This window comes from Bubalus kerabau, chromosome 4, assembly GCF_029407905.1.
Source record: "Bubalus kerabau isolate K-KA32 ecotype Philippines breed swamp buffalo chromosome 4, PCC_UOA_SB_1v2, whole genome shotgun sequence".
Classification (NCBI taxonomy): Eukaryota; Metazoa; Chordata; class Mammalia; order Artiodactyla; family Bovidae; genus Bubalus; species Bubalus kerabau.
Window position 1 is genome coordinate 130,661,887 of NC_073627.1, and position 26,584 is coordinate 130,688,470.

At 39.9% G+C, this 26,584-nt stretch overlaps 1 protein-coding gene across 7 annotated transcripts in view; it reads left to right on the forward strand.

Moving 5' to 3' along the window:
• Nucleotides 1-26,584, forward strand: part of TGFBR1 (transforming growth factor beta receptor 1) — a 74,809-nt gene that overhangs the window by 14,353 nt on the left and 33,872 nt on the right. For 6 of the 7 annotated variants that reach the window (XM_055578625.1, XM_055578629.1, XM_055578628.1 and 3 more), the window contains exons 2-3: nucleotides 16,959-17,204; nucleotides 20,753-20,995. In XM_055578625.1, the coding sequence (XP_055434600.1) occupies nucleotides 16,959-17,204; nucleotides 20,753-20,995 (489 nt within the window). The remainder of the gene's footprint in view (nucleotides 1-16,958; nucleotides 17,205-20,752; nucleotides 20,996-26,584) is intronic. The other variant, XM_055578626.1, reaches the window with a different exon arrangement.

Consider the following 26,584-nt stretch of genomic DNA (forward strand, 5'->3'; position numbering starts at 1 on the left):
TATAAAGAGTGCTGAGTGCTGAAGAATTGATGCTTTTGAACTGTTTTGGAGAAGATTCCTGAAAGTCCCTTGGACTGCAAGGAGATCCAACCAGTCCATCCTAAAGGAAATCAGTCCTGAATATTCATTGGAAAGACTGATTTTGAAGCTGAAACTTCAATACTTTGGCCACCTGATGCAAAGAACTGACTCATTGGAGAAGACCCTGATGCTCAAAAGGATTGAAGGCAGCAGCAGAAGGGGATGACAGAAGATGAGATGGTTGGACGGCATCACCAACTTGATGGACAGGAGTTTGAGCAAGCTCTGGGGGTTGGTGATGGACAGGGAACTCTGGTGTGCTGCAGTCCATGGGGTCGAAAAGAGTCAGACACGACTGAGCGACTGAACTGAACAAAGCATTAAAGGGAAGAAAAAAGATTTTATTTTGATAAAGAGGTACCATCTTTCAAATGTCATGAATCTTTATGAGCTAATAAAATATTGTCCAAATACATAAGAGCAGAACTGTTAAAAATGCAAAAAGACATTAATAAATTCACTGTTTGTAGATTAAGAAAACAGTATCTGACTAATAACATAATTATTCCAATTTCATAATCATTAATAATCTTGTAAAATAATTCTGCAGTTTTCCAGGAAATTGATGATTTGATAATATGGAAATCTACAAAGAAAACTCAAATTAAAAATTAACAACCCCCCTAAAAAAAAAAAAACAAAATCAATCATGTATCTGTTGTTGCAGTTGCAAATTATGAACCATTTAGAAATGAACAAGAGTTTATCAAACCTAGTGGGAGTGTCAGTAAAGGAATCCCCAAAGGAAAATTTGAAAGTGAAAAGATTGAAAATCAATCTGGAGACTAAGTAAATACAAACAAAATAAGGATTTAGAAAAAAAATTAAGAAAAATAGATTTGATACATAAAACTCCAAATTAGTTCTTTGTAGACACGTTATTAAAATAGATAAATATTTGGAAACTCTAAAAAAGAAAATTTTTTATTTGGGCTTCCCTGATGGCTTTCCTGGTGATTCAGGTGGTAAAGAATCTGTCTGCAATGCAGGAGACCCAGGTTCAATCCCTGGGTCGGGAAGATCCCCTGGAGAAGGGAATGGCAACACGCTCCATTGTTCTTGCCTGGAGAATTCCATGGACCGAGGATCCTGGTGGGCTACAGTCCATAGGGTTGCAAAGAGTCTGACACAACTGAGCAACTAACTCACTTTCAGAAGAAAAAGAGGCAGTATAGAAACACGGCAGAGGGTATGGGATCTTTTTGTTGAGCTGTAATGTATTTTAATGGAGTCCAGCTTCAGGTTTTTTTCTTTAAGGTGAGTGCTTTTTGAATCCTATTTGATTATATTTCTGGATTCAATGTCTTGAAAATGTTTTTCTGTGTGTTTTCATCTAAAGGGCTTCTTATTTTACCTTTCACATTGAGATGCAGTCTGTTGGGAGTTGATTTTGGTATGAGATTTTTTTTTTTCATCGAAAAAATATGTATCTCCAGTTGACCCAGCACTATTTGTTGGTCATGCCTGCCTTTTCCTAGTGCATTATGTCGTCACCTTCACTATAAATTAAGTAGTTGTATGTGAGAGTTATATGTGAGAGTTTGTTTCTGGAATCTCTATTCTGTTTCATCGTTCTGTTTGCCATTGTGCCAATACCGTATTGTCTTAGTATTGTACTGTTATAATGGGTCTGGATATCTAGTACTGCAGGTCTTCCAAAAGCATTGTTTTTCAAGATTGCTTTGGCCATTCTTGGGATGTTTTTCCATATAAGTTTTAGAATCAACTTATCAGTTCATACACATACACACACCCCAAACTGTAGCATTTTGATTTGATTTTGTCAAATGTACAGATCACTTTGAAGAATATTAATATTTTGCAGTGTTGAACTGTCCAGTGAGAAGACTGACATGTTCCTCCATTTATATGTAAATTTTTGTTTTATATTTTTCCTAATTTCTATCAAGTAATCTTAAAAATTTAACTGGAGGATAATTGGTTTACAATGTTGTGCTGATTTCTTCTGTACAACAGTGTGACTCAGCTGTTAGTGTGCATATATCCCCTCCCTCCTGAGCCTCCCTTCCCCACCGCATCCCACCCGTCTAGGTTTTCGGGATACTGCGCTGAGCTCTCTGTGCCCGTACGCAGCTTCTCACTCGCTCTCGGTTTTACACAAGGTAGTGTTCACGTGTCAGTGCTACTCACTCAGTTTGTCCTACTTTCCTTCACCTGCTGTGTCCACAAGTCCAGAAAATAGGTCCATCATTACCATTTTTTCCAGACTCCATATGTATGCATTAATATACAACAATTTTTTTCTGACTCAACTTCACTCTGTATAATAGGCTCTATCAACTGATTCAAATTCGTTTGTTTTTATGGCTGAGTAATATTCCACTGCATATGTACCATAACTTCCTTATACATTCATTTGTAGATGGACATCTAGGTTGCTTCCATATCCTGGCTATTGTAAATTGTGCTGCTGTGAACATTGAGGTACATGTGTCTTTTTAATTATGGTTTTCTCAGAGTATATGCCCAGTAGTGGGGTTGCTGGGTCATATGGTAGTTTTATTCCTAGTTTCTTAAGGAATCTCTGTATTGTTCTCCATAGTGGCTGTATCAATTTACATTCCTACCAGCAGTGCCAGGCATTCCCCTTTTTTCCACATCCTCTTCAGCGTTTATTGGTTGTAGATTTTTTTGGTGATGGCCATTCTGACCTGAGGGGATACCTCATTATAGTTTTGATTTGCATTTCTCTAATAATGAGTGATGTTGAGCATCTTTTCATGTGTTTACTGGCTATATGTATGTTTTGAAGCTTTCACTATGAAAGTCTTACATGTTGTTCCTAGACACTGATTTCTTTGGGTGCTTTGTGAATGATTTATTTTAGAATTTTTGTTTTCTGTTTGTTGCTGGTTTAAGAAAAGGTGACAACATTTTGTAATAGTGACTTTTTTGTTTTGAGTAGGTATTGAGTTTTATCCATTTTTTTTGTTGATGTAATCTATTTACATTTTCCTAAACTGCCTGTGACTCTCTTATTCCTGAGTCTATGTACAATATCTTTATGTATGACCTCCTTTACTTCTTTAGCCTTGCGTAAGCCTCAGTTCAGATGTTGTCTTTGAGATGTCTCCCTATTCTGCGCTCCCTCAGCACTTGGTCTGCATCACCCTTTGTCAGCTGTGTGTGTGTTCTTCACATTACCGTGAGAGCTCCTTGAGAGCACGAGTCTCATCCTAATCATCTCTGTCCTCCTAGAGGCACATTCTTTCCTCCTCCACAGATAACACACCGTTTTCTGTTCTGGTAAAGTGTGTTCAGGCCTTACTGTCTGCTTCTGAAACTACCAGCTGCACAGACCTTCGCCTCATATTCAACTGTGGCTCCAGTAGGTCTTTTGCTGTTTGCTGGCTCAGGTGTAACTCTCCTCTGCCCTCACTTCAGAGGCAGCCGGTGGGTGGTTACCACCCCTTCTCACCGCAGTTGTTGCATACTTCATTCCCCTAGCCGAGAATGACTTGTCACTTCCATTTAGTGACATTCATCGTGGTATCTTGGTGTCTATGCAACCAACTCACAATGTCTCCTACAGTTACTCTTGCTTTCCAAGTGGAAGTGGTTGAATCCTTTGTCTTGTCCTACTTGGGGGAGGACCACCTTAGATTATCTGATACCCCCCCCCCCCTTTTTTTTTCTTTTTGTGGTTTTTAGAATAAATCTAGATTATATTGCTATCACTCTTAGGGCACTCCTGTTTCCTCATCTATAAAATAGTTATTGTCACTCTGTTAAGTGTCAGTCACTCAGTCATGTTTGATTCTTTGCAACCCCATGGGTTGTAGCCCACCAGGTTCCTTTGTCCATGGAATTCTCCAGATAAGAATATCGGAGTGGGTAGCCATTCCCTTCTCCTGGGGTCTTCCCAACCCAGGGATTGAACCCGGGTCTCCTGCATTGCAGGCAGATTCTTTACTATCTGAGCCACCAGAGGGTTACTATCAGGTAATTATCAGTTGCCTTCCCAGTATGAACGTTTTACGATTAATGAGGTGTGATTCTTTATCATTAGGGGTATTACATGTAAATGAGTATACATACTTACTTGTTAATTTGGCTTGGAACTGCAAACATGGTTCCGTGTACGTACTTCTCACATGCTGTGGGAGTGAAGTTCTTGGACTAAATAACTTTGCTCAGGCAGGCACACTGATGAAAAACTGAATGGATATTTGTGAATGGAGTGAGAAATAGCTACCATGCATGCTGAGTGTTGTGTGTGCGCGTGTTTATATTGTCAGTGCTGCCTCCTAGAGCCATATAAAGGTTTGTTCTGATTCTCTGTCCAGCATCTAGAACAGGAACTGACACACTGTAGTGTTAAAAAAATGAGTGTATAAGTGAATTTTTTGAGCATTTTATTATGTGCTAGGCACTATACTAAATATTCTGTTATCTGATTTAACCCTCAAACTTTCTGAGACTGCTATTGTCATGCATTTAGGAAACAGGCTCCAAAAGTTAAGCAACTTAGAAGGCTAACTGGCAGAGATAGGATTCGAACATGAGGCTTTTTTTTGTCTCTGAATTCCATGAAATTAACTACTGTATTCTTGTAATACCCACTAGTCAACATAAAATCCAGTAAGAAACTATAAAAATGTGTTTAGATTGAGGAAAATAAATTCATTTATTTTTAATCATTCACCATCATAAATACAAGTTTGTCCACTTTTTTTCCAAGGGCTAGAGTGAGGCAGAGCGCACACATCTGCTCTGTATATTAACATACCCCCCTCAACTCATTGAAGTGAAACAAAAATAAGATCGCTTGATAGGAATGAAATTATAATCACATGGTATACAGCTTCAGTAGGATGATTATTTCCCTGTCCTTAAACATACTTCTATAAATTATCAGCCTTAAAGGCTATATAGTATTCCGCTAACCCTGTTGTCACTCATATAGATTGTTTTCAACAAATGCTGTAACAAACATCGATGTGCTTATATCTTTGTTATCATCTGTTGTTTCCTTAGACTAAATTCTAGGAAGTAGAATTAATGAGTTAAAAGATACAGACTTTTAAAGGCTCTTGCTATATCTTTGCAAATTATTTTCAAGAAAGAACAGTCTTGAAATTGACATGAAGTGACTGTATTCCTCAGGGTTAAATATCCTGAGTTGGAGTTTTGAAGACAAAACAGGGAAAGGGGATGGAGTACAGAGGGGCACATTAAACATTTTTTTGTAACTTTGAATAGATACAATACATTCATTTTTCAAAATTCAAAAAGTAGATTTATAGTGAGAAGTCTCCTCCTGCTCCAGTCTTCTGGGTACCCAGTTCCCTTCTTTGGAAGTCAGCGTTACCTGTTTCTTTTATAGACTTCCAGGGAGAAGAAGGGGGTGACAGAGAATGAGGTGGTTAGATGGCATCACTGACTCGAACATGACTTTGAGCAAACTCTGGGAGATAGTGAAGGACTGGGAAGCCTGGTGTGCTGCAGTCCATGGGTTGCAAAGAGTCAAATAAAACTTAGGGACTGAGCAACAACAAGAAAGGAGATACTTTGTAACATTTACAAGCCAATATATGTATGAATTTTCCTCTCCCTTTTTTAGCACAAATGTTGTTACTATATCAAATTCAGTGTTATGCACTATGGATTTTTACTTGATACTCATTGGGGTCAGTCTTTGTGTGGCTGCATGATCTTCCATCTTATAATGATTTTACCACTTCTATTGATAGATGCATAGGGAAGATTATAGTCTTGTAGAACTGATGAGGACATTATCTATTAGGTAAGTATATGTAAGCCACTTTACACATGTATGAGTTATCCATAGGCTACATTCCTTGTGAACCAGAGGGTATCTTCATCTGTAATTTTGACAGAGCCAGCTCGTCCTCCATTTATATAATGAAAGAAGTTATTCTGGGCAATGAGTATTTACATCAAATGGACCTAAGAGATATCTACATGGGAATTTTGGACAGTTGAAAGGAGAGCACTGAGAAATGGGAAAAGGACTTAAAAAAATGCCGGTAGTAAGGTAGAAAGTGGTAAGAGAAAATTTGCTTGTGTGGCCATTTTATTGAGGCCTTTTGGGTCCAGAAGATCCCCTGGAGGAGGAAATGGCAACCTATTCCAGTATTCTTGCCTGGAAAATCCCATGGACGGAGGAGCCTGGCAGGCTATACAGTCCATGGGGCCACAAAAGAGTTGGTCACCACTGAGCAATCAAGCACACACTGCTAGTAGCAACCGTCCATGTAGTAAGGAGATACTGCTTGGATGTTTACTTAAGAAACACATACTAGATCTCTCCTGTGTACCAGGATCTTGGTACCCTGAAGATGTTAAGTTGAACTAGGTCAAGAAATGAAAACCTAGATACTTAATGTTTGATATAACTTGTAAGGTAATAGAATCTTACTATTTAAAGGATGGTAGAGTTTTAGACTAACTTTTCATTTAGTACAGAGGATCCCTACTTCAAAAAATCTGACTTGGTCATTAAGCCTCTGCTTAAATATCTCTAATGACAGGGAAGTCATAACCTTTTGAGCAGCCAAGTCCATTGTAGGGAGGAGCTGCAGTTATAAAGTGACTCTTTATGAAACAAAATTTACCACATCCTAATCTCATGATTTGATTTAGTATTGGAGTAAGGGAAATTGACTCAGTTGCTACATCTATAAAATGAGGTTGTCTTCACATCTGTGGTATCTTTCAGATCAAACTTTGTTGAATTAATTCTTTGATTCTCTTACTCATTTACATGGCAGATTGATAGTCAAGTAACGCTTATGATTACTTGTTATATTGGACATTTGTGGGATTTTGTGCCCAAAATCTCCCTCTGTCTCCCCCATCACCATGGCTACAGTTAACAGTAAGTGCTGTTGACTCTCTCTAAAAATCTGTTCTTAAACAGATTCCCCAAATCTGCTAGGCAATTATCCTGTACTTGTGCAGTTTATTTTGAACCTAAATGAAGGCCTTTGTAGTAATTGCCCCTATTAAATCTCATCTTGCCATTCAGGCAGCATTTTCTTAGCATGCTTTTCCTCTGATACTAGTTAACGTTATATCAGCTAATTCCATGGAGCTTTGGAGACTAGAAAATGCAAGTATTGTGGAAAACCAAGTGATTGAGAATTTCAAAGTGCCCACATTCATGTATTGAATTATATAAATGATGCTTCTTAAGTGCTTTAAAGGTGGCAGAAGTAAATGGTGTTTATCTGAAGAAATGTTTGGATAAATCAGATTTTTGTTTTGAAGCCCAACATTTGGGAGTGAAATGTTATCCATACTGGAGGAGAACTTACTCTCACAACGTATGGTGCTGTTATTTTTAACACTCATGTTGACATTACAGCTGTAGGGCAACCAAAAGGCATGGAGTTAAGAACTACTGAGTCGTTTGAGGAACAAAGCCCTTAGCAGTAGGCTGGAGGGAGTTGCAGACAGGATTTTAGCCTTGTTTTATAGAGATATGCCGCATATTTTAAGAGGAAGAGAACTTGTGTGGTTCCCTAGACTTGAAAGAGGGAGAAAAGAAGATAGGCCTCCTTTAGAGGGGTGTGGAGAGAAAGTAAGGTGGGTTACTCTGCGAAGCTCAAGTGGACCAGTAGACTAGATGGTAACAGGGCTTGACGTTAGTACTGGAAAGGATTTAACTTTTAACTTTTGCCTTCACCTTTGCCAGCAGTGGTGTGGTCTGCTTTTAGTCTAGCTAAGCAGACTGAATAAAGGGCATTGTGTGTGTGTTCCTTTACCTACCTGTTGGTGAGTATTTGTTACATTTGGAAATAGTCTGTGCTGTAAAAAGTAATTGTGATATAATGGGGTAATGGAAAGAATGGTCATTACTAGAAAAACCAGAGTGGTGAAAAGATTGGAATCCAGGGTCTGGTCAGAAGTCTTTGTCCCCTTTTTCCGTTTTCGTGGCTGATCTGTCTTCTGTCTTAGCAAGGAAGAAACCTCTGAATCCTTCCAGGGGCCTTTTTGTCACAGATACTATTCTTGGAGTAATAATGCTGTGTTTGGTTTTGAATGTGTTGACTTTGCACTAACAGGTAAGCCAAGCAGAATATGCCCGGGCAGGCAGTTTGGAGTCTAGAGCACAAGTGCAAGGAGAGGAGTGTGGAGACAGATGTGGGCTGCAGCAGAGGACTGAGTGTGCAGTGTCACGTGACTGAGGCAGACAGGCTTGTCAGTGTGTCTCCTGTCCTAAAATAATTAGAAGAACAAATTCAGCCAAAGGGGCATCACTAGTGAGTTTCACCAAGATGATTCAGCCTAGTTCTTGATGGGCGAGGATGGGTGATGAAAGGGTGATAAGTATTGAAAAAGAAGAGTATTTTTTTCTTTTATTTTTTAACTGGAGAAAAATTGCTTTATAAGGTTGTGTTGGTTTCTGCCATACAACAAAACACAAATCAGCCATAATTATCTATATCCCTCTGGAGCCTCCATCGCACCCCTCTAGGTCATCACAGAGCACCAGGCTGGGCTCCCTGAGTTACACAGCAGCTTCTCACCAGCTGTCTGCTTTATGCATGGTAATGTATATATGTTGGTGCTACTTTCTCCATTCGTCCCACTCGCTCCTTCCCATGCTGTGTCCACAAGTCCAGTCTCTTCCTGCGTCTCCATTCCTTGCCTGCAGATAGGTTCATCAATACCATGTTTCTAGATTCCATATATATGCGTTTAATATATGATATTTATTTTTCTCTTTCTGACTTCACTCTGTGTAACAGGCTTTAGATTCATCCACCTTATTAGAACTGACTCAAATGTGTTCTTCCTTACGGCTGAGTAATATTCCATTGTGTATATACCACATCTGTATCCATTCATCTGTTGGTGGACATCTAGGTTGCTTTCGTGTCCTGGCTGTTGTCAATAGTGCTGCTGTGAACATTGGGGTACATGTGTCTCTCTTCAATTATGGTTTTCTCAGGGGATATGCCTATAGTGGGATTATTGGGTTAGTTTAATCCCTGGGTCAGGAAGATCCCTTGAGAATGGAATGGCTAATGACTCCAGTATACTTGCCTGGAGAATTCTGTGGACACAGGATCCTGACAGGCTATAGTTCATGGGGATGCAGAGAGTCAGACATGACTGAACGCCTAACACTTTCACACATGGTAGTTTTATTCCTGGTTTTTTAAGGAATCTCCATACTGTTCTCTAGTGGCTGTATCAATTTACATTCCCACCAACTGTACAAGAGAGTTCTATTTTCTCCACATCCTCTCCAGCATTTATTGTTTGTAGATTTTTTTGATGATGGCTAATCTGACTGGTGTGAGGTTAAGGGACAGAGTATTGAAGGATATGCCTAAAAAGAAGTGTAAGGTCTGGGAAGACAAAGTTCCTGGTACTAATTTTTATTTCCGCAGTAGGGCTTATGAGCTAAATTGCTTCAATCATATCCAACTCTTTGTGACCCCATGGACTGTGGCCCTCCAGGCTCCTCTGTCTATGGGATTCTCCAGGCAAGAATGATGGATGGGTCGCCATACCCTCCTTCAGGGATCTTCCTGACCCAGGGATCGAATCTGCATCTCTCTTGTCTTCTGCACTAATGTGCAGGTGGGTTCTTTACCACTAGCGCCACCAGGGAAGCCTGTAGTAGGGCTCATAGGAATTTTAATTTTAATTCATCAGTAGGCCCTGTTTCATATACTATTCATAGTCTCTTCATTGCCAGATGTAAGGGCTTGTGACTCAACCGTTGATAGCCCTGGTATTAGGTGGAAGTAATAGTGCCTTGAAGTGTGACCTCTGGATACAATGAAATGAAGCAATCATGGAAATTTCCTTTATAGAAGAAACTAAGAACCAGAATCTCAACTTGGAATTTCTCCGATACTGGAATATAATCAGAATGATAACCCCATGTGTTCTGCTCTTTTTACTCTTGCCACTTCCCTTGAGAGCTAGATGTTTGGTTTCTAACAGTCCTTCACATCTCACCAACATCTTCAAACTCGATAATTGTATGATTTATTCTGCAATATTTGAAAAATTCTCCTAGTAATTGTATTCCTGGCACGGGGCTGACAGTTTTCTGTGAACACAGTAACTTCATTGCAGTGCTGAATCACAGAGAAATCTCTGAAGACATCTTAATAGGGGTCAAGCATAAGTTAAATTTTAGTTGCAGGAGAGCTGCCAGTGCAGATAAAGTGATGATTAACTGAGTAATACCTTCCACGCATAGCCAAGTTTGCACAGGCATAGGTTGTAACAGCTCTATCATGCCTTACCTTTTTTTCTAGAGACTGGAGTTTTGTGGGTTTTTTCTGACCTTGATTGTGACACGGTGTGTAGATTTCCACAATGTTAAAAGTGTGGGAAAATGTGCATCTTATGATTGAGGCAGCTGTGGCTACTAATGGAGATTGGGGCACAGAAGCAAAGGGCCAAGGTAGCAGAAAGGCACTCAGCAAGGAGTTGAGTTCTTCCCTTTGCTGTCAAGTAGAAAAGTCAGCAAGAAGCTGTATTACTGAAAGGTTGGAGTTACTTACATACGGATACCAGTATACAGAAGAACCACACATATTTATTCCTGTTCATGATGATAATTTACTGGGGTTGCAAAGAGTCAAAGGCAACTTAGCGACTGAACATTGTCTAGAGACATTTTCTTCTTATTGAAAAACTCTTAATAAGAGAAGCCCCCTTTTAGCACAGACTGTCTCAAATTTGCAATACTTTTAAGAGAAAAATACAAATGTATTTTTCATAGTGTTGAAAGTTGTATAGACATGAAAGTAGATATAAAATCTTTGTTCTTGGCTCATTGACAACTGTAAACCAAGTCTGCAAATTAAAGAGAGCTACAAAACCAACAAAATTCAAATTAATACAGTTATTCAGTGTGACAGATGATATTTAGGTTTCACAGTAGAAAAAATAGCCTTGGGTCTGATTCCATTTTAAATCTGTATCTATATATTTTAAGTTCAGTGATACTAAAAGCTTGCAAGTGCCAGTTCTCAGAGGTAATGTGCAAGGTGGTTATGTGTTAATTTCTTGATGGCTTTGTAAGTCCAGGTTTATCAGACCTCATACCTCATCAAACACTTGCCAGCATGCATTCCTCAAATGCCAGTTTTAATGAGATGTCAACTGTCACAATCACTTGCAGGCGAGGTTAACATTATTGAATCTTTAAGTGGCTCTCCCAAACAGTGCTGGAAGTGAGAATGGAAAAATGTCATTACAACCACAGTTACTGCTAATGAGCTTTTGTGGATTGTACTACTAAGATAGGACCCATGTAATTCTTGTAGTGTGTATATGGTATTGACTTTTGAAAATACAGTAAATATACCATGCCTGTATCCTCATCTGCTCTGATGATTCAGGTTCCCTGTACTTTTCACTCTTTCAGTTACAATTACCATTTCAATTACAAAAACCTCTCGCTCAGAGTGTTTCATGAGGAAATCTGACCTGAAAGAGATCTTAACCCAGCTGAAGAAGCAGCAGTAAAAGCCAACTGACTGACAGTGCTTGTTTAGATAGATATGTGTGTATATGTGTTCAGTCGCTCATTTGTGTCTGGACTCTTTGCAACTCTAAGGACTGTAGCCCACCAGGCTCTTCTGTCCATGGGATTTTCCAGGCAAGAATACTGGAATGGGCTGCCATTTCCTCCTCCAGGGGATCTTCCCAACCCAGGGATTGAACCTGCATCTCCTATGTCTCCTGCAGAAGGATTCTTTACTGCAGAGCCACCAGGAGTGGTTACTTATCATTCATCTTTGCTGCTGTTGTTCAGTTGCTAAAGTCATGTCCGACTCTTTGTGACCCCCCCCCCCCCCCATATTGCAGCACTCCAGGCTTCCCTGTCTTTCACTGTCCCCTGGAGTTTGCTCAGACTCATGTCCACTGAGTCAGTGATGCCATCTAACCATCGCCTTCTCTGTCATCCCCTTCTCCTCCTGCCCTCAATCTTTCCCAGCATCAGGGTCTTTTCCAGTCAGCTCTTTGCATCAGGTGGCCAAAGTATTGGAACTTAAGCTTCAGCACCAGCCCTTCCAATGAATATTCAGGGTTGATTTCCTTTAGGATTGACTGGTTTGATCTTGCTGTCCAAGAGACTCTCAAGAGTCTTCTCCAGCACCAGAGTTTGAAAGCATCAATTCTTTGGCACTCAGTCTTCTTTGTGGTGCATCCCTCACATCCATACATGACTGCTGGGAAAACCATAGCTTTGACTATATGGACCTCTTTCAGCAAAGTGATGTCTCTGCTTTTTAATACACTATCGAGGTTTGTCGTAGCTATTCTTCCAAGGAGCAAGTGTCTTTTAATTTTGTGGCTGCAGTCACCATCTGCATTGATTTTGGAGCCCAAGACAATGAAACCTGATACTGTTCACGTTTTTCCCCATCTATTTGCCATGAAGTGATAGGACCAGGTGCCATGATCTTCATTTTTTGAATGTTGAGTTTTAAGTCAGCTTTTTAGTCTCCTCTTTCACCTTTATCAAGAGGCTTTTTAGTTCTTCATCACTTTCTGCCATTAAAGTGGTATCATCTGCATGTTTGAGGTTGTTGATGGTTCTCTCGACAGTCTTGATTGCAGCTTATGATTCATCTGGTCTGGCATTTCACATGGTGTACTTTGCACATAAGTTAAATAAGCAGGGTGACAATGTACAGTCTTGATGTACTCCTTTCCCAACTTTAAACCAGTCTGTTGTTCCATGCCCAGTTCTGCTGCTGCATGTCCTGCATACAGGTTTCTCAGTAGGCAGGTGGTAATGTGGTCTGCTTTTCCCATCTCATTAAGAATATTCCACACTTTGTTGTGATCCACACAATCAAAGGCTTTGGCATAGTCAATGAAACAGTAGATTTTTGGGGGTGGAATTCCCTTGCTTTTTCTGTGATCCAGCGTATGTTGGCAATTTGATCTCAGGTTTATCTGCCTGTTCTAAATCCAGCTTGTACATCCTGAAGTTCTCGGTTTATGCACTGCTGAAGTCCTAGCCTGAAAGATTTTGAGCATAATCTTGTTGGCATGTGAAATGAGTGCAATTGTATGGAAATTTGAATGTTCTTTGGCATTGCCTTTCTTTGGGATTGGAATGAAGACTAACCTGTGGCCACTGCTGAGTTTTCCAAATTTGCTGGCATATTGAGTGCAGCTCTTTAATAGCATCATCTTTCAGGATTTGAAATAGCTCAGCTGGAATTCCTGGAGAAGGCAATGGCACCCCACTCCAGTACTCTTGCCTGGAAAATCCCATGGATGGAGGAGCCTGGAAGGCTGCAGTCCATGGGGTCGCTGAGGGTCAGACACGACTGAGCGCCTTCACTTTCACTTTTCACTTTCATGCATTGGAGAAGGAAATGGCAGCCCATTCCAGTGTTCTTGCCTGGAGAATCCCAGGGACGGGGGAGCCTGGTGGGCTGCTGTCTATGGGGTCGCACAGAGTCAGACACGACTGAAGCGACTTAGCAGCAGCAGCAGCTGGAATTCCATCACCTCCACTGGCTTTGTTCATAGTAATGCTTCCTAAGGCCCACTTGACTTCACACTCCAGGATGTCTGGCTCTACACCATTGTCGTTATCTGGGTCATTAAGATCTTTTTTGTATAGTTCTTCTGTGTATTCTTGCCACCTCTTAATCTCTTCTGCTTCTGTTAGGTCCTTGCTGTTTTTGTCCTTTACTGTGGCTATCTTTGCATGAAATGTTCCCTTAGTATCTCCAGTTTTCTTAAAGAGATCTCTGGCCTTTCCCATTCTGTTGTTTTCCTCCATTTCTTTTCATTGATCACTTAGGAAGGCTTTCTTATCTCTCCCTGCTATTCTCTGGAACTCTTCATTCAGTTGGGTATATCTTTCCCTTTCTCTTTTGCCTTTCGCTTCTCTTCTTTTCACAGCTAGTAAGATCTCAGACAACCACTTTGTCTTCTTGCATTTTCTTTTTTTGGGGGATGGTTTTGGTCACCACCTTCTGTACAATGTTACAAACCTCTGTCCATAGTTCTTCAGGCAGTCTCTCTCCCAGATCTAGTCCCTTGAATCCATTCATCACCTCCACTGTTTATAATGGTAAGGGATTTGATTAGGTCATACCTGAATGGCCTAGTGGTTTTCTATACTTTCTTCAATTTGAGCATGAATTTAGCAATAAGGAGTTAATGAACACAGTCAGTTCCAGGACTTGTTTTTGCTGACTGTATAGAGCTTCTCCATCTTCGGCTGCGAAGAATATAATCAGTCTGAATTTGCTACTGACCACCTGGTGATGTCCATGTGTAGAGTCGTCCCTTGTGTTGTTGGAAGAGAGTGTTAGCTATGACCAGTGCGTTCTCTTGGCAAAACTCGGTTAGCCTTTGCCCTGCTTCATTTTGTACTCCCAAGGACAGACTTGCCTGATATTCCAGGTATCTCTTGACTTCCTACTTTTCATTCCAGATGAAAAGGACATCTTTTTTTTGCTGTTAGTTCTAGGAGCTCTTGTTGGTCTTCATAGACTTGTTCAACTTCAGCTTCTTCAGCCTTAGCAGTTGGGGCGTAGACTTGGTTTACTATGATACTGAATGATTTGCCTTGGAAATGAACTGAGATTGTTCTGTCATTTTTGAGATTGCAACCAAGTACTGCATTTTGGACTCTCTTTGTTGACTCTGAGGGCTACTCCAAAGGAGTTCTTGCCCACAGTTGTGGATATAACGGTCATCTGAATTTAATTAGCCTATTCCCATCTATTTTAGTTCACTGATAACTAAAATGTTGATGTTCACTTTTGCCATCTCCTGTTTGACCACGTTCAATTTACCTTAATTCATGAACCTAACATTCCAGGTTCCTATGAAGAATTGTTCTTACAACATCAGACTTTACTTTCACCACCAGATACAAACACAACTGAGCTTCGTTTCTGCTTTGGCTCAGCCTCTTCATTCTTTCTGTAGCTATTTTTCCATTCTTCCCCAGTATTGTACTGGATAGCTACAGACCTGGGGCATTCGTCTTTCAGTGTCATTTCTTTTTGCCTTTCCGTACTGATTATTCATTATTCATCTTAGAGTATGTTTTAAATAAATATACTTAAAATTTTGTACACTATTTTAGACTCTCTTTCTCCCAACATATTTGTGACCTCCTGTTTGGGAAACATTTCTTTGGCCAAAAAAAAAAAAATATATATATATATATATATATATATATATATATAACCCTAACCTATACATATATGTTTTTTGGTTGTTTTTTTTTTGGCTGTGTAGAATAGCACGTGGAATCTTAGTTCCTCGACCAGGGATGGAACCTGTATCCCCTCTATGGCAGCACTGAGCCTTACCCACTAGACCATCAGGGAAGTCCCTGGCAAATGTTTTTCTGATTGTTGTCACAAGTTCAGAATTCAAAGATGGGAAAACAAAACAAATTTTAAAAACCTGGCCATTCTTAATTTAACGAGAGACAATTTAACAGCAAACTGTAAATAGACTGATTTGTGCTAACCTAAACATAGGGGTACTCATAACTTAGCAGTCAGGGATGACAGCACGTGGGAAGTGTTGCCAGCCAGCGAAGTTCACTGGAGCCTTGGTGTCCAGGGGCTCAGTCACAAAGGCTCAGTCACATAGCACTCTTATGAGAGAGAATATTTCAGGGTGTCAGAGCTCATCTCCCAGGAACTGGCCAAGGACCAGTCCTGAAGACAAGCCTTTCTTCAGGATGTGCAAGGTTTGAGCAGCTTGGACTTGCTGAGCGAACCCTTTCCTGCACACCAAATTAGCTGTTCAGAGTAGGTAGTTTTCTCCTGGTCTGCCTGTCTGCCTAGCCACTGTTTCTAGTTACAGTAGACCTCCCTGGTCTCATTGCACATGGCCATTCTGCAAACGTGGACACTTCCCTTTTCCTTTACTGATGTGTAATTGGACTCAAGGATAGATCTGTGCTTTTCATGAGATCACAGTGATCTCGCATTCATTTCACGTTTTTTTTTTAATGTTGTGTACCAAGCTTAGTTCTAGATGTGGATTTACAGAATCTGCCCTCAAGAACCTTAGAGTTTCATGAGGGAAAGGAGGAGATAATTCCGGTAAGCAGTGTATGTATGCTTTGGGGAACACTTAACCTTGTTGGCGAGCTTAGTGAAGGGTTCTGTGTGTATGGGAAGGTGTTGATTATAATTAGCAAGACTTCCCTTATGGAATTACTCTTCAAGTTGAACTAGAAAGATCAAATAGATAAAAGTGGGCATGGAGCAAGTGTTTCTCCAGTTATTTCTATAGCCAGTTGCCTTTGTGGTTGGAGCACATATGTCTTGTTACCTTGCTTATGAGAAAGTACTCTAATCCTGATTAGAAGATACATGTCTTTTGGAGTTTGCACAGGAGAAGGGAATGTCTGGCTCAATACAAATCTATTTCCATTACTCTATTACCATAAGCTTACCCTGAGATTTCCAACCTACAGTGAGGAGAAGGTAGGATTTTCACACTGCCCTCCCCAGTGGAGGGAATATATGAATCCCTAATTTTGGACTGATAAGAATAAGTATAACCTTTGTAAATTTCAGTGTACTGCATTTTAAATGGGAGGACAAATGCTTGCCTTGCACAAATAAAATTGCATGTAACAGTTTTTCTCTACTTGGAAGCCAAAAAGGTTTAGGAAAAAAATCTGGGTCCAAATTTCAACATATTTGACTCCTACATATATGTGCTTCTTAATAGAATTTGGAACTTCTCAGAATAACAAGAGTTTTGTTTTTTGAACAGTGTACAAAAAACTGTATAATTATAATACAATCAGGAATGTGTCAATATTAGCACAGAGACTATGGGATAATTTAAAATTGTTAACCTTGATAATTTTCTCTGATAGGATCTTTTTTTCTTTTTTTTTCCAGCATTACAGTGTTTCTGCCACCTTTGTACAAAAGACAATTTTACTTGTGTCACAGATGGGCTTTGCTTTGTCTCTGTCACAGAGACCACAGACAAAGTTATACATAATAGCATGTGTATAGCTGAAATTGACCTAATTCCACGAGACAGGCCATTTGTATGTGCACCATCTTCAAAAACTGGGTCTATAACTACAACATATTGCTGCAACCAGGACCACTGCAATAAAATAGAACTTCCAACTGTTGGTAAGTTGTGTGAGCCTTTTTTCTTGATACTGTAAGGAAAGCTCTTCGACTCTCCCAGTGTATTCAGTTTAGAGGCAAAAAGGAACTAGTCCATGCTAGTAGAGTCATAAGAGGAGCCAAAATTCTTACTCCTGGGTGTATGTTGCTTGAGAAGGTGGTACCAAGACAGACTTTCTCTGAGGTCTGTTGTGCCTAAAAGGGTAGGCACATGTAGAGAATCCTGATAGAGGCCACCACAGCAGTATATCCTGAGAGTGTCCCTGCTTGTATAATGCTCCAGCCTTTGAAAGCAGTCAGTAATGGACGGGGAATGGAGAGCAACACTCAACAATCCAGATGCCTTCACTTTGTAATTTCACCTTGCTTTATGATCTTTATGTATAAACTATTACATATGATTTCTAGGTTTTTGGTCCTTCACCATAATTTACATTTTAAAATGTCCTAGGACCTGGAAAATCCCATGGACGGAGGAGCCTGGTAGGCTGCAGTCCATGAGGTCGCTAAGAGTTGGATACGACTGAGCAACTTCACTTTCACTTTTCACGTTCATGCATTGGAGAAGGAAATGGCAACCCACTCCAGTGTTCTTGCCTGGAGAATCCCAGGGACAGGGGAGCCTAGTGGGCTGCCGTCTATGTGGTCGCACAGAGTCGGACATGACTGAAGTGACTTGGCAGCAGCAGCAGGAGAGCCAGAAATTTGAAAACTTCATAAACAGTTAGGATTAGATTAAAGATTCTGGTTAAAGATGTTGGTCTGAGCTCATGTATTTAACTCTGCTGTCACTTTTCCCTGGTGGGCTCCCTGGTGGCTCAGATGGTAAAGAATCTGCCTGCAGTGTGGGATTCCCAGATTCGATCCCTGGGTTGAGAAGATCTCCTGGAGAAGGAACTGGCAACCCACTCCAGTCTTCTGGCTTGGAGAATCCCATGGACAGAGGAGCCTGGCAGACCATGAGGTCACAAGGAATCAGACATGACTGAGCGACTGTATGATGTGATGTGATGATCTGTCACTTTTCCCAAATACCTACTATAATAAAGGAATACAAAAATGAGGAAAAGCTATATTAATGCTAGGAGAATTAATGGAAGAAGTGCCACCTACATGCATTTAGAGTTGTCAAACTCTGCAGTTTATAGTGCAGATGATAATTGTCTAGTGAAGAATTGACTAACTATAGGAAAAGAAGTAGGTGAAAGAACTTCTTGCAGAATCCTACCAATACTTTAAGCTGAGAGGCTGGGCGTGAGACTAGGCTATAGGGACAGACTCTCTCTCTCTTTTTTTTTAAAATATAAATTTATTTATTTTAATTGGAGGCTAGTTACTTTACAATATTGTATTGGTTTTGCCATACATTGACATGAATCTGCCACGGGTGTACATGTGTTCCCCATCCTGAAACCCCCTCCCACGTCCCTCCCCATCCCATCCTTCTGGGTCATCCCAGTGCACCAGCCCCGAGCACCCTGAATCACGCATCGCATCTGGACTGGCGATTTGTTTCACATATGATAATATACGTTTCAATGCCATTCTCCCAGGGGCAGACTGTCAATTCTCCTTTAGAAGCATGGCTTTCATTGCTCAGAGGGACAGACCCCAGTGCTCAGTTTCCACTCAGAGCTGGTCTAGGCATCATACTAGTTAAAGTAGAAAACACTGCTGGAGCTCAGAATAAAAGGGCCAGTCCTGCCAGTTACAGAAGGCAGGCAGTCTTCCACCTAGTTCACATGATGACAGCAAAGTAAAACCAGATCTTCAACATAAAGAAGGTCCTTGTGGCAGAGCTCTGTCAGACTGTAATTTTTGTGACTTTTCTATAGTTACTTGCAATTCTAATATGACGAAGAGAAGAATAATTTCGGAATTTCCCATTTTTGTTGTTTGAAATGGTTTGAAATATCAGAATGGAGACTCACAAAACCTTATGAAGAACTTACTTTATTTCTAATGCTAAAATACACAGATCCCTCATTCCCAGGTCCCAGATAATCAGACAGCAAATAATTTTACCAAATGGAAAGATTCCGTGGTTCAAAAGAAGTGAACTGAACTGGATAAATGAGAGTAGATGTCATCCTATGAAACAGACTTAGCACACGATAGGGAAGAACTTCCAGAGTCCAAGGTCTGTTGTCAGCTGTTGACAGTGAAATGAGAACATTTCACAGTTGTTAAAGATCGCTTTCAGATGAAAGGCTCAATTGATAAATTATTTTAAAAAATGCAGTATTGAAAGTGAACAGCAGACTGGATACTATAATTTTATAATCAAGTGTGAGACAAGCTTAAGGCAAGACAAGCTTGAGAAACTGTTACAATTCAGAAAAAAGACAGTTGGTGAGCAAATGAAGAGATATAGAGGACAGATCTAGGTGATCCAATGTGCTTACTGTAAAACCAGAAAAAGGCAAAAGAATGGACAGAAGAGAGAAGAATACTATGTAAAATTAATGAAGAGTTACTTAACCAAATATATATATAATGAAAAACCCATCAATTTTCAAGAATAAAGGAAAACCGTGTACACATTCAGCACAAGTAAACACTGGTTACCTATAAAAGGAAAAAGGTCAAATAATTTTGCTTTTTTAAAAAAATACCAGAAGGCAATGAAATATCATATCTTGCTTGTTACCCAAAATTCTTTAGATGAGCCAAGATTTTTCATATGTAAAAGCAGCAGCTAACTTTAGATAATCAAGTATTCATTGTGTACGCACTCATGTACTCCTGAAAGATAGGATTCGTTCTAAGAAATCAGTCCACTAAAGATCTCAATATGATAAAGATGTGATGTGAAGGAAATGGTAGTGGGCCATGAACCAGCAAGTATCAGAATGAATGCCTAAATAGTTAATAATTAATGTGTTTCTGAAGCAATGCAAATTGTTAATTGTTAAATTATAAAAAAACGATCTTATGAATTAAAAGGCTCAGTGATTAAAATAAAAAGTATACATGTGCAAACTCTATTAAAAAAAAACAGGGTATATTTTTGCATGGACAAAAAATTGGTGGAGGTATACAGAAACACAGAACATGCAGATGAATTTTAGGGGGATTGTGAGGCTATAGATAAATTTAACTTTTCCTCATCTGTATTTATACTTATTAATTTTTTTTCTTGCTATGAGCATATACTGGCCTTGGAATAAGAAGATAAGCCAAACTGCTTTTTAAGAAAAGAACAGTGACTCAAGAAATATTTAATGAGAGTTGTTCCAGATTATTGGTACTTTTATTAGTAATCTGAGAGTGATGGGAGGCGGAGAGTGGGTGTACAATGTTTGTAGTACCTGGCCTTGTTATTTAGGCTCAAGACTACAGGAAGACTAAGTGGATGTTGACAGAGCTAGTGACCATAAAAGGAGAGCTAGTGGGAGAAGATGAAGTGCTTCACTTGTTATGGGTTTGAGCTCCATGAACTGCTGTAATGAGGCTGTGACTAACGGTAGTGACCAACTACAGGAAATGGGAGGATGAGGAAACTGTGGATGCCGCCTATAGTGTTATTGTTGTTGTTTATTTCATTTGAGGCCCTTTTACAGGAAAGCCATCATCTGGCCTTGGTCCTGTTGAACTGGCAGCTGTCATTGCTGGACCAGTCTGCTTTGTCTGTATCTCACTCATGTTGATGGTCTATATCTGCCATAACCGCACTGTCATTCACCATCGAGTGCCAAATGAAGAGGATCCCTCGTTAGATCGCCCTTTTATTTCAGAGGGTACAACGTTAAAAGATTTAATTTACGACATGACAACATCAGGTTCTGGATCAGGTAATGTATTTCTTTCTTTTTCCTAAAATGTCTTTTTAAAATTAACTGTATTTATTAGTTGGCTAAGCCAGCTGGAGAATTTTGAGCATTACTTTACTAGCGTGTGAGATGAGTGCAATTGTGCAGTAGTTTGAGCATTCTTTGGCATTGCCTTTCTTTGGGACTGGAATGAAAACTGACCTTTTCCAGTCCTGTGGCCACTGCTGAGTTTTCCAAATTTGCTGGCATATTGAGTGCAGCACTTTCACAGCATCCTCTTTCAGGACTTGAAATAGCTCAACTGGAATTCCATCACCTCCACTAGCTTTGTTTGTAGTGATGCTTTCTAAGGCCCACTTGAATTCACATTCCAGGATGTCTGGCTCTAGGTCAGTTATCACACCATCGTGATTATCTTGGTCATGAAGCTCTTTTTTGTACAGTTCTTCTGTGTATTCTTGCCACCTCTAATGCTTCTGTTAGGTCCATACCATTTCTGTCCTTTATCGAGCCCATCTTTGCATGAAATGTTCCCTTGGTATCTCTGATTTTCTTGAAGAGATCTCTAGTCTTTCCCATTCTGTTGTTTTCCTCTATTTCTTTGCACTGATCGCTGAGGAAGGCTTTCTTATCTCTTGCTATTCTTTGGAACTCTGCATTCAGATGCTTATATCTTTCCTTTTCTCCCTTGCTTTTCACTTCTCTTCTTTTCATAGCTATTTGTAAGGCCTGCTCAGACAGCCATTTTTCTTTTTTGCATTTCTTTTCCATGGGGATGGTCTTGATCCCTGCCTCCTGTACAGTGTCACAAACCTCAGTCCATAGTTCATCAGGCACTCTATCAGACCTAGATCCAACCAGTCCATTGTAAAGGAGATCAGCCCTGGGTGTTCTTTGGAAGGAATGATGCTAAAGCTGAAACTCCAGTACTTTGGCCACCTCATGTGAAGAGTTGACTCATTGGAAAAGACTCTGATGCTGGGAGGGATTGGGGGCAGGAGGAGAAGGGGACGATAGAGGATGAGATGGCTGGATGGCATCACCGACTTGATGGACATGAGTCTGAGTGAACTCCGGGAGTTGGTTATAGACAGGGAGGCCTGGCGTGCTGCAATTCATGGGGTCACAACGAGTCGGACACAACTGAGCAACTGAACTGAACTGAAGCCAGTTGGCTAAGTTTGTAAAAATTAGGGCAAGTGTGAATATTACCCCAGGTTTGAACCTTAATATAGGTCTTTAAGCTAGGTTTATATCTGACTGTGGCTAGTTTAGGAAGGACAAATTAGAAGTGACTGACTTGTCAACATTTCATCAGTAAGTCACTTTCACATTTGTGTAAATTTCAAAGCATTCTCACCTTCTCATGACTGTGTAAGATAAAAAGGATAAGGACAGTTATTCTTCTGTAGCTGAGGCTGAAGTTCAGAGATGTTCACATAATCTGCAGTTACCCATTCTCTTCAGGACTGTTTAGCAGCTTTATTTTTATATTTGAAAGCAGGTATGACAGAGAGTGTGTTTGAAATCGTGAAGGCTATTTGCTTTTTCAACATGAAATTGCTGTCTTTGGCTCAGGCCAGTTCTTGTTGTTGTTTTTATTAAACTAATGAATTTTTTTGTCATTTTCTCCCTTAAGAAAATGCCTGACCACCTTTTTATTTAATACAGCATTACAGATCCATGGCCCTTCTGATATTTGCTTTTCTCAGTTTGTTGATTTATGTGGGATCAGAAATAGATTACCCAATTGCCTGAAGCAAATTAACTTCAAATAAGGGCTAGATTAATGGATACAAAGATTTAAATATATATATGTAAAGACAATTTCACAAATTATATATCAAGTGATTAAAGGAACTTTAAAGCAGAAATTATGACTAGGGTAAGCATATGGCTCTGAAGCATAAAATCACAGATACACAAAAAGTTCACATAATGAAAGATGCTTTATTTCAAGGGAATGAAGGTATATTTTAAGGGATGTATATGTATATATGGGAATGAAGGTATATTTTAAGGGATGTATATGTATATATGTTCATTCATTTAAGTGTGAAGAAACTGATTTCATGACCTAAAGTTTTCTTCTATAGAATTTGACCGTAAATATTCCATGAGTTCTGTCCATGACTGCTAGGATGCATACAGGCTTACAAAGGAGCCCACGTCTCTTAAGGCAGCCTTGTAGGGATTCCTGAGACTCCTATGAGGAGGGAGGCAATTAGAAGTTGGATTAGAAGGAGCAGCCTTAGTTCTGAAGATGTGACACTCTGGGCAGAAATGGTGGAGGAGTGGCGAGAGATTATTTTACAGCTTCCCTGGGGTTCCCCTTTGATTCTGAGTTAAAGGGTTCTCAAAGAATATCTGGCTCATTCCAGGAGTTATCCTGGAACAAAATAATATCTTAAGCAAGGACCAAAGTCACGGAAAATTAGGGTGGCTTTAAATCATTTGGAATTAATCCCTCGGACCTGCTCTCTTGTGGCCAAACTTAAACCGAAGGAAATCAAAGCAGCTCATGCCACCTGGCACAGTGTTATGTCTCTTGCTTCCTAAAGGATTAAAAGAAATCGCTGTCTGGATGGCAGTTGATTTCTAATTAAGAATATATTTACCTTTTAAGATACAGATATGAAGTAAAGAATTCTATATGTCTAGATCTTTCAGGGACCCAGCTCCACTGTCTGAAAGCCTCTCTCCTTTTTATGCCTCCTTTCACCATGTAAAAACTTGTCTGCATTGTTTGCCAGCTCCGTGGCTTTGGGCAGTTAGCTGATGTCTCATGCTGGAGTTATTTCATCTTTAAAATGAAAATAATGAACCCTGCCTTGTGTACGTCATTGAATTTGTTGTGAGATTCAAATGAAACGATATGTTTGCGTGAAAGCACTTAAGCACTTGGTATAAAGTTATATCCAAATGACAAGTGTTATTACTCTTATTGAAAAGGTATTTGGGAAAAAATCTGACATACAATATGAATTTGCTGCAATTTACAAAAAAGCTTAGTTTAAGGCCTCTTTCCCTGTCATAGTTTATTCTGTGCTGAATGGCTTCCAGATTTATCCAGACAGAAGCTATCTTCTGTTGAATGATAGCAGAAAGTGCTTTTCCTGCTATTTATTACAAAGCCTGAATGCCACTTCATGAATGGAACTCATGCGTCTAAGTCAAATGTCTGTGAGTAATACCCTTTTTAGTTCTTTCAGTCATTGAGGAAGAGGTAAAACAGCATTTTATGTTATGAATTCAAATGTTTACTACTCAGTACCATATTGAGGAAGGGGCCTATCTCTCTCTTTCAAAGACTGTACTTTTTAACTTAGGAATTGTGGGAGCCAATAGAGAGCTGGGTTCTGGTACCCGCCTCTAAACTTAAAGCTAACCTTATGCCTGCTGCAGGAATCTGAACCGCAGGTTGTGCATGTGCCTGTCTTTAAGCATATGCCTCTAAGCAGTCATTAGACTGAAAAGTGTGTGTGGACATGCACATGGGTATGTCCGTTTTTGAGAATGTGGATCTCTTAGCCCAGTGTTCATCATGTCTTGTTCATGCTTATGATCTCTTTAATGTATGCATATTGTTCTAGTCTTATTTCCATTGTTCACTGCTTGTAAAGGTGCTTGGACCATGCATTTTTCCCTATTGTAGCTTCCTCTCAAGCAGTTCTAAAAGGTACAGAAGCAGAGAACATTGCGATCTAACTTAGGCCTGTTTATTTTTGTCTTTACAAGAAAACTATTACTTTTTTTTTTTTTTTTAAATGCTCCGATACTTATGTGGGTTGTGGTAACCAAATACAGAAAATATGATAAATCTTGACTTTCCCTGATAGCTCAGTTGGTAAAGAATCTGCCTGCAATGCAGGAGACCCCGGTTCAATCCATGGGTTGGAAAGATCCCCTGGAGAAGGAAAAAGGCTACCCGCTCCAGTATTCTGGCCTAGAGAATTCCATGGACTGTATAGTCCATGGAGTTGCAAAGAGTCGGACACGACCCAGGGACTTTCACACTTGACTTTGAATTCTAGTTCTGCATCTGTCAATGGTGAAGGGGAAGACAGACTTTTCCTTGTCCTCTTAGCCTTTCTTGACAGTACCCTTTACACAAGTCTTGAACGTGTCAGGCGTTTCCAGACTTCCCATTTGCTATTCCTCTTTTTTATTCCTTGCCGTGCTGACTTCAAGATCAGCCTCCTGAAAGGAACCTTTTTTCCCCTGTGTGTTTTTAATATTTATTTATTAGTACATAAATAAATATAACCCTGGTGGCTCAGACGGTAAAGAGTCTGCCTGTAATGCGGAAAACCTGGGTTTGATCCTTAGGTCGGGAAGATTGCCTGAAGGAGGGCATGGCAACCCACTCCAGTATTCTTGCCTGGACAACCTCCATGGACAAAGGAGCTACATTCCATGCGGGCTAAGTCCATGCAGTCACAAAGAGTCGGACATGACTGAGCGACTAAGCACAGCACATTTAATTATGGCTGCACTGGGTCTTCACTGCCGCAAGCTGGTTTTCTCTAGTTGCAGCTAGTGGGGCTACTCTTCATTGCAGTGGCATCTCTTACTGCAAGCACAGGCTCTAGGTGCATGGGCTTCAGTCGTTGTGGTGCATGGGCCTAGCCGCCCAGCATGTGGAATCTTTCTGGACCAGGGGATCAAACTTGTGTCTCCTGCATTGGCAGGGGGATTCTTAACTGCTGGACCACCAGTAAAGTCCCTGAAATGAACTCTTATGTATACTTTACATCTTTTTAAGTACGTGGTGTGGCCCTGTTCAAAGGCTTTAGTGTCTACTGTATGTACTTTCAGTATGTTAGTGTCTACTGTAAACATAATTAGGAATTGGTTATTCATAATACAAATGAGCTCCTTTGTTTAATTTCCTACAGGTTTATTTTTAACCAGCAGTCTCCTTGTAAAAACAACTGTTTACAATTAGACTGCTAACTACTTTGCAGGAAGTGAGGGGTGGATGGATAGAGCAAGGGAAAGGAAAGACCTATTTGAGAAGCTTAAAGATGAAAAGAGACAAAGATTTAATGTTTATATTTATATGCATTTCACACTAGAAACCAAAGAGAGCAGATAATTTCATTTACCCCTGTTGGGTTAATTTGATCTATAGTAGGCAACTCAATATAGATTACATGTGACACAGATTTATGCATATTAGACTACATAAACAGTGTAGAACATGATGTACACTGATATTTTAATTGTCAATGCCAGTATAATTTAAGGTGACAGTTCTTAGTCCATGAACTATTAAGTGAATTAGAATAGTCAAAAATACAGTTACTTAAATTTTATAGGTAGTTAAATACTTTTATATAAATGAAATGTGGTAAAATATTGAAAACTCTGTATGTTATAATCAAGCAAGTTCATTTGGTGAGAAAACTGCCAAAATCTCATCACCAAGGTAAGTTACTTGGCATCATTCTTTACGATATTAGTGTTGTGTGGGGAGCCAGTTCCTAGCACATCAGATCAGTCACTCAGTCGTGCCCGCCTCTTTGCAACCGCATGAATCGCAGCACACCAGGCCTCCCTGTCCATCACCAACTCCCGGAGTTCACTCAGACTCACGTCCATCGAGTC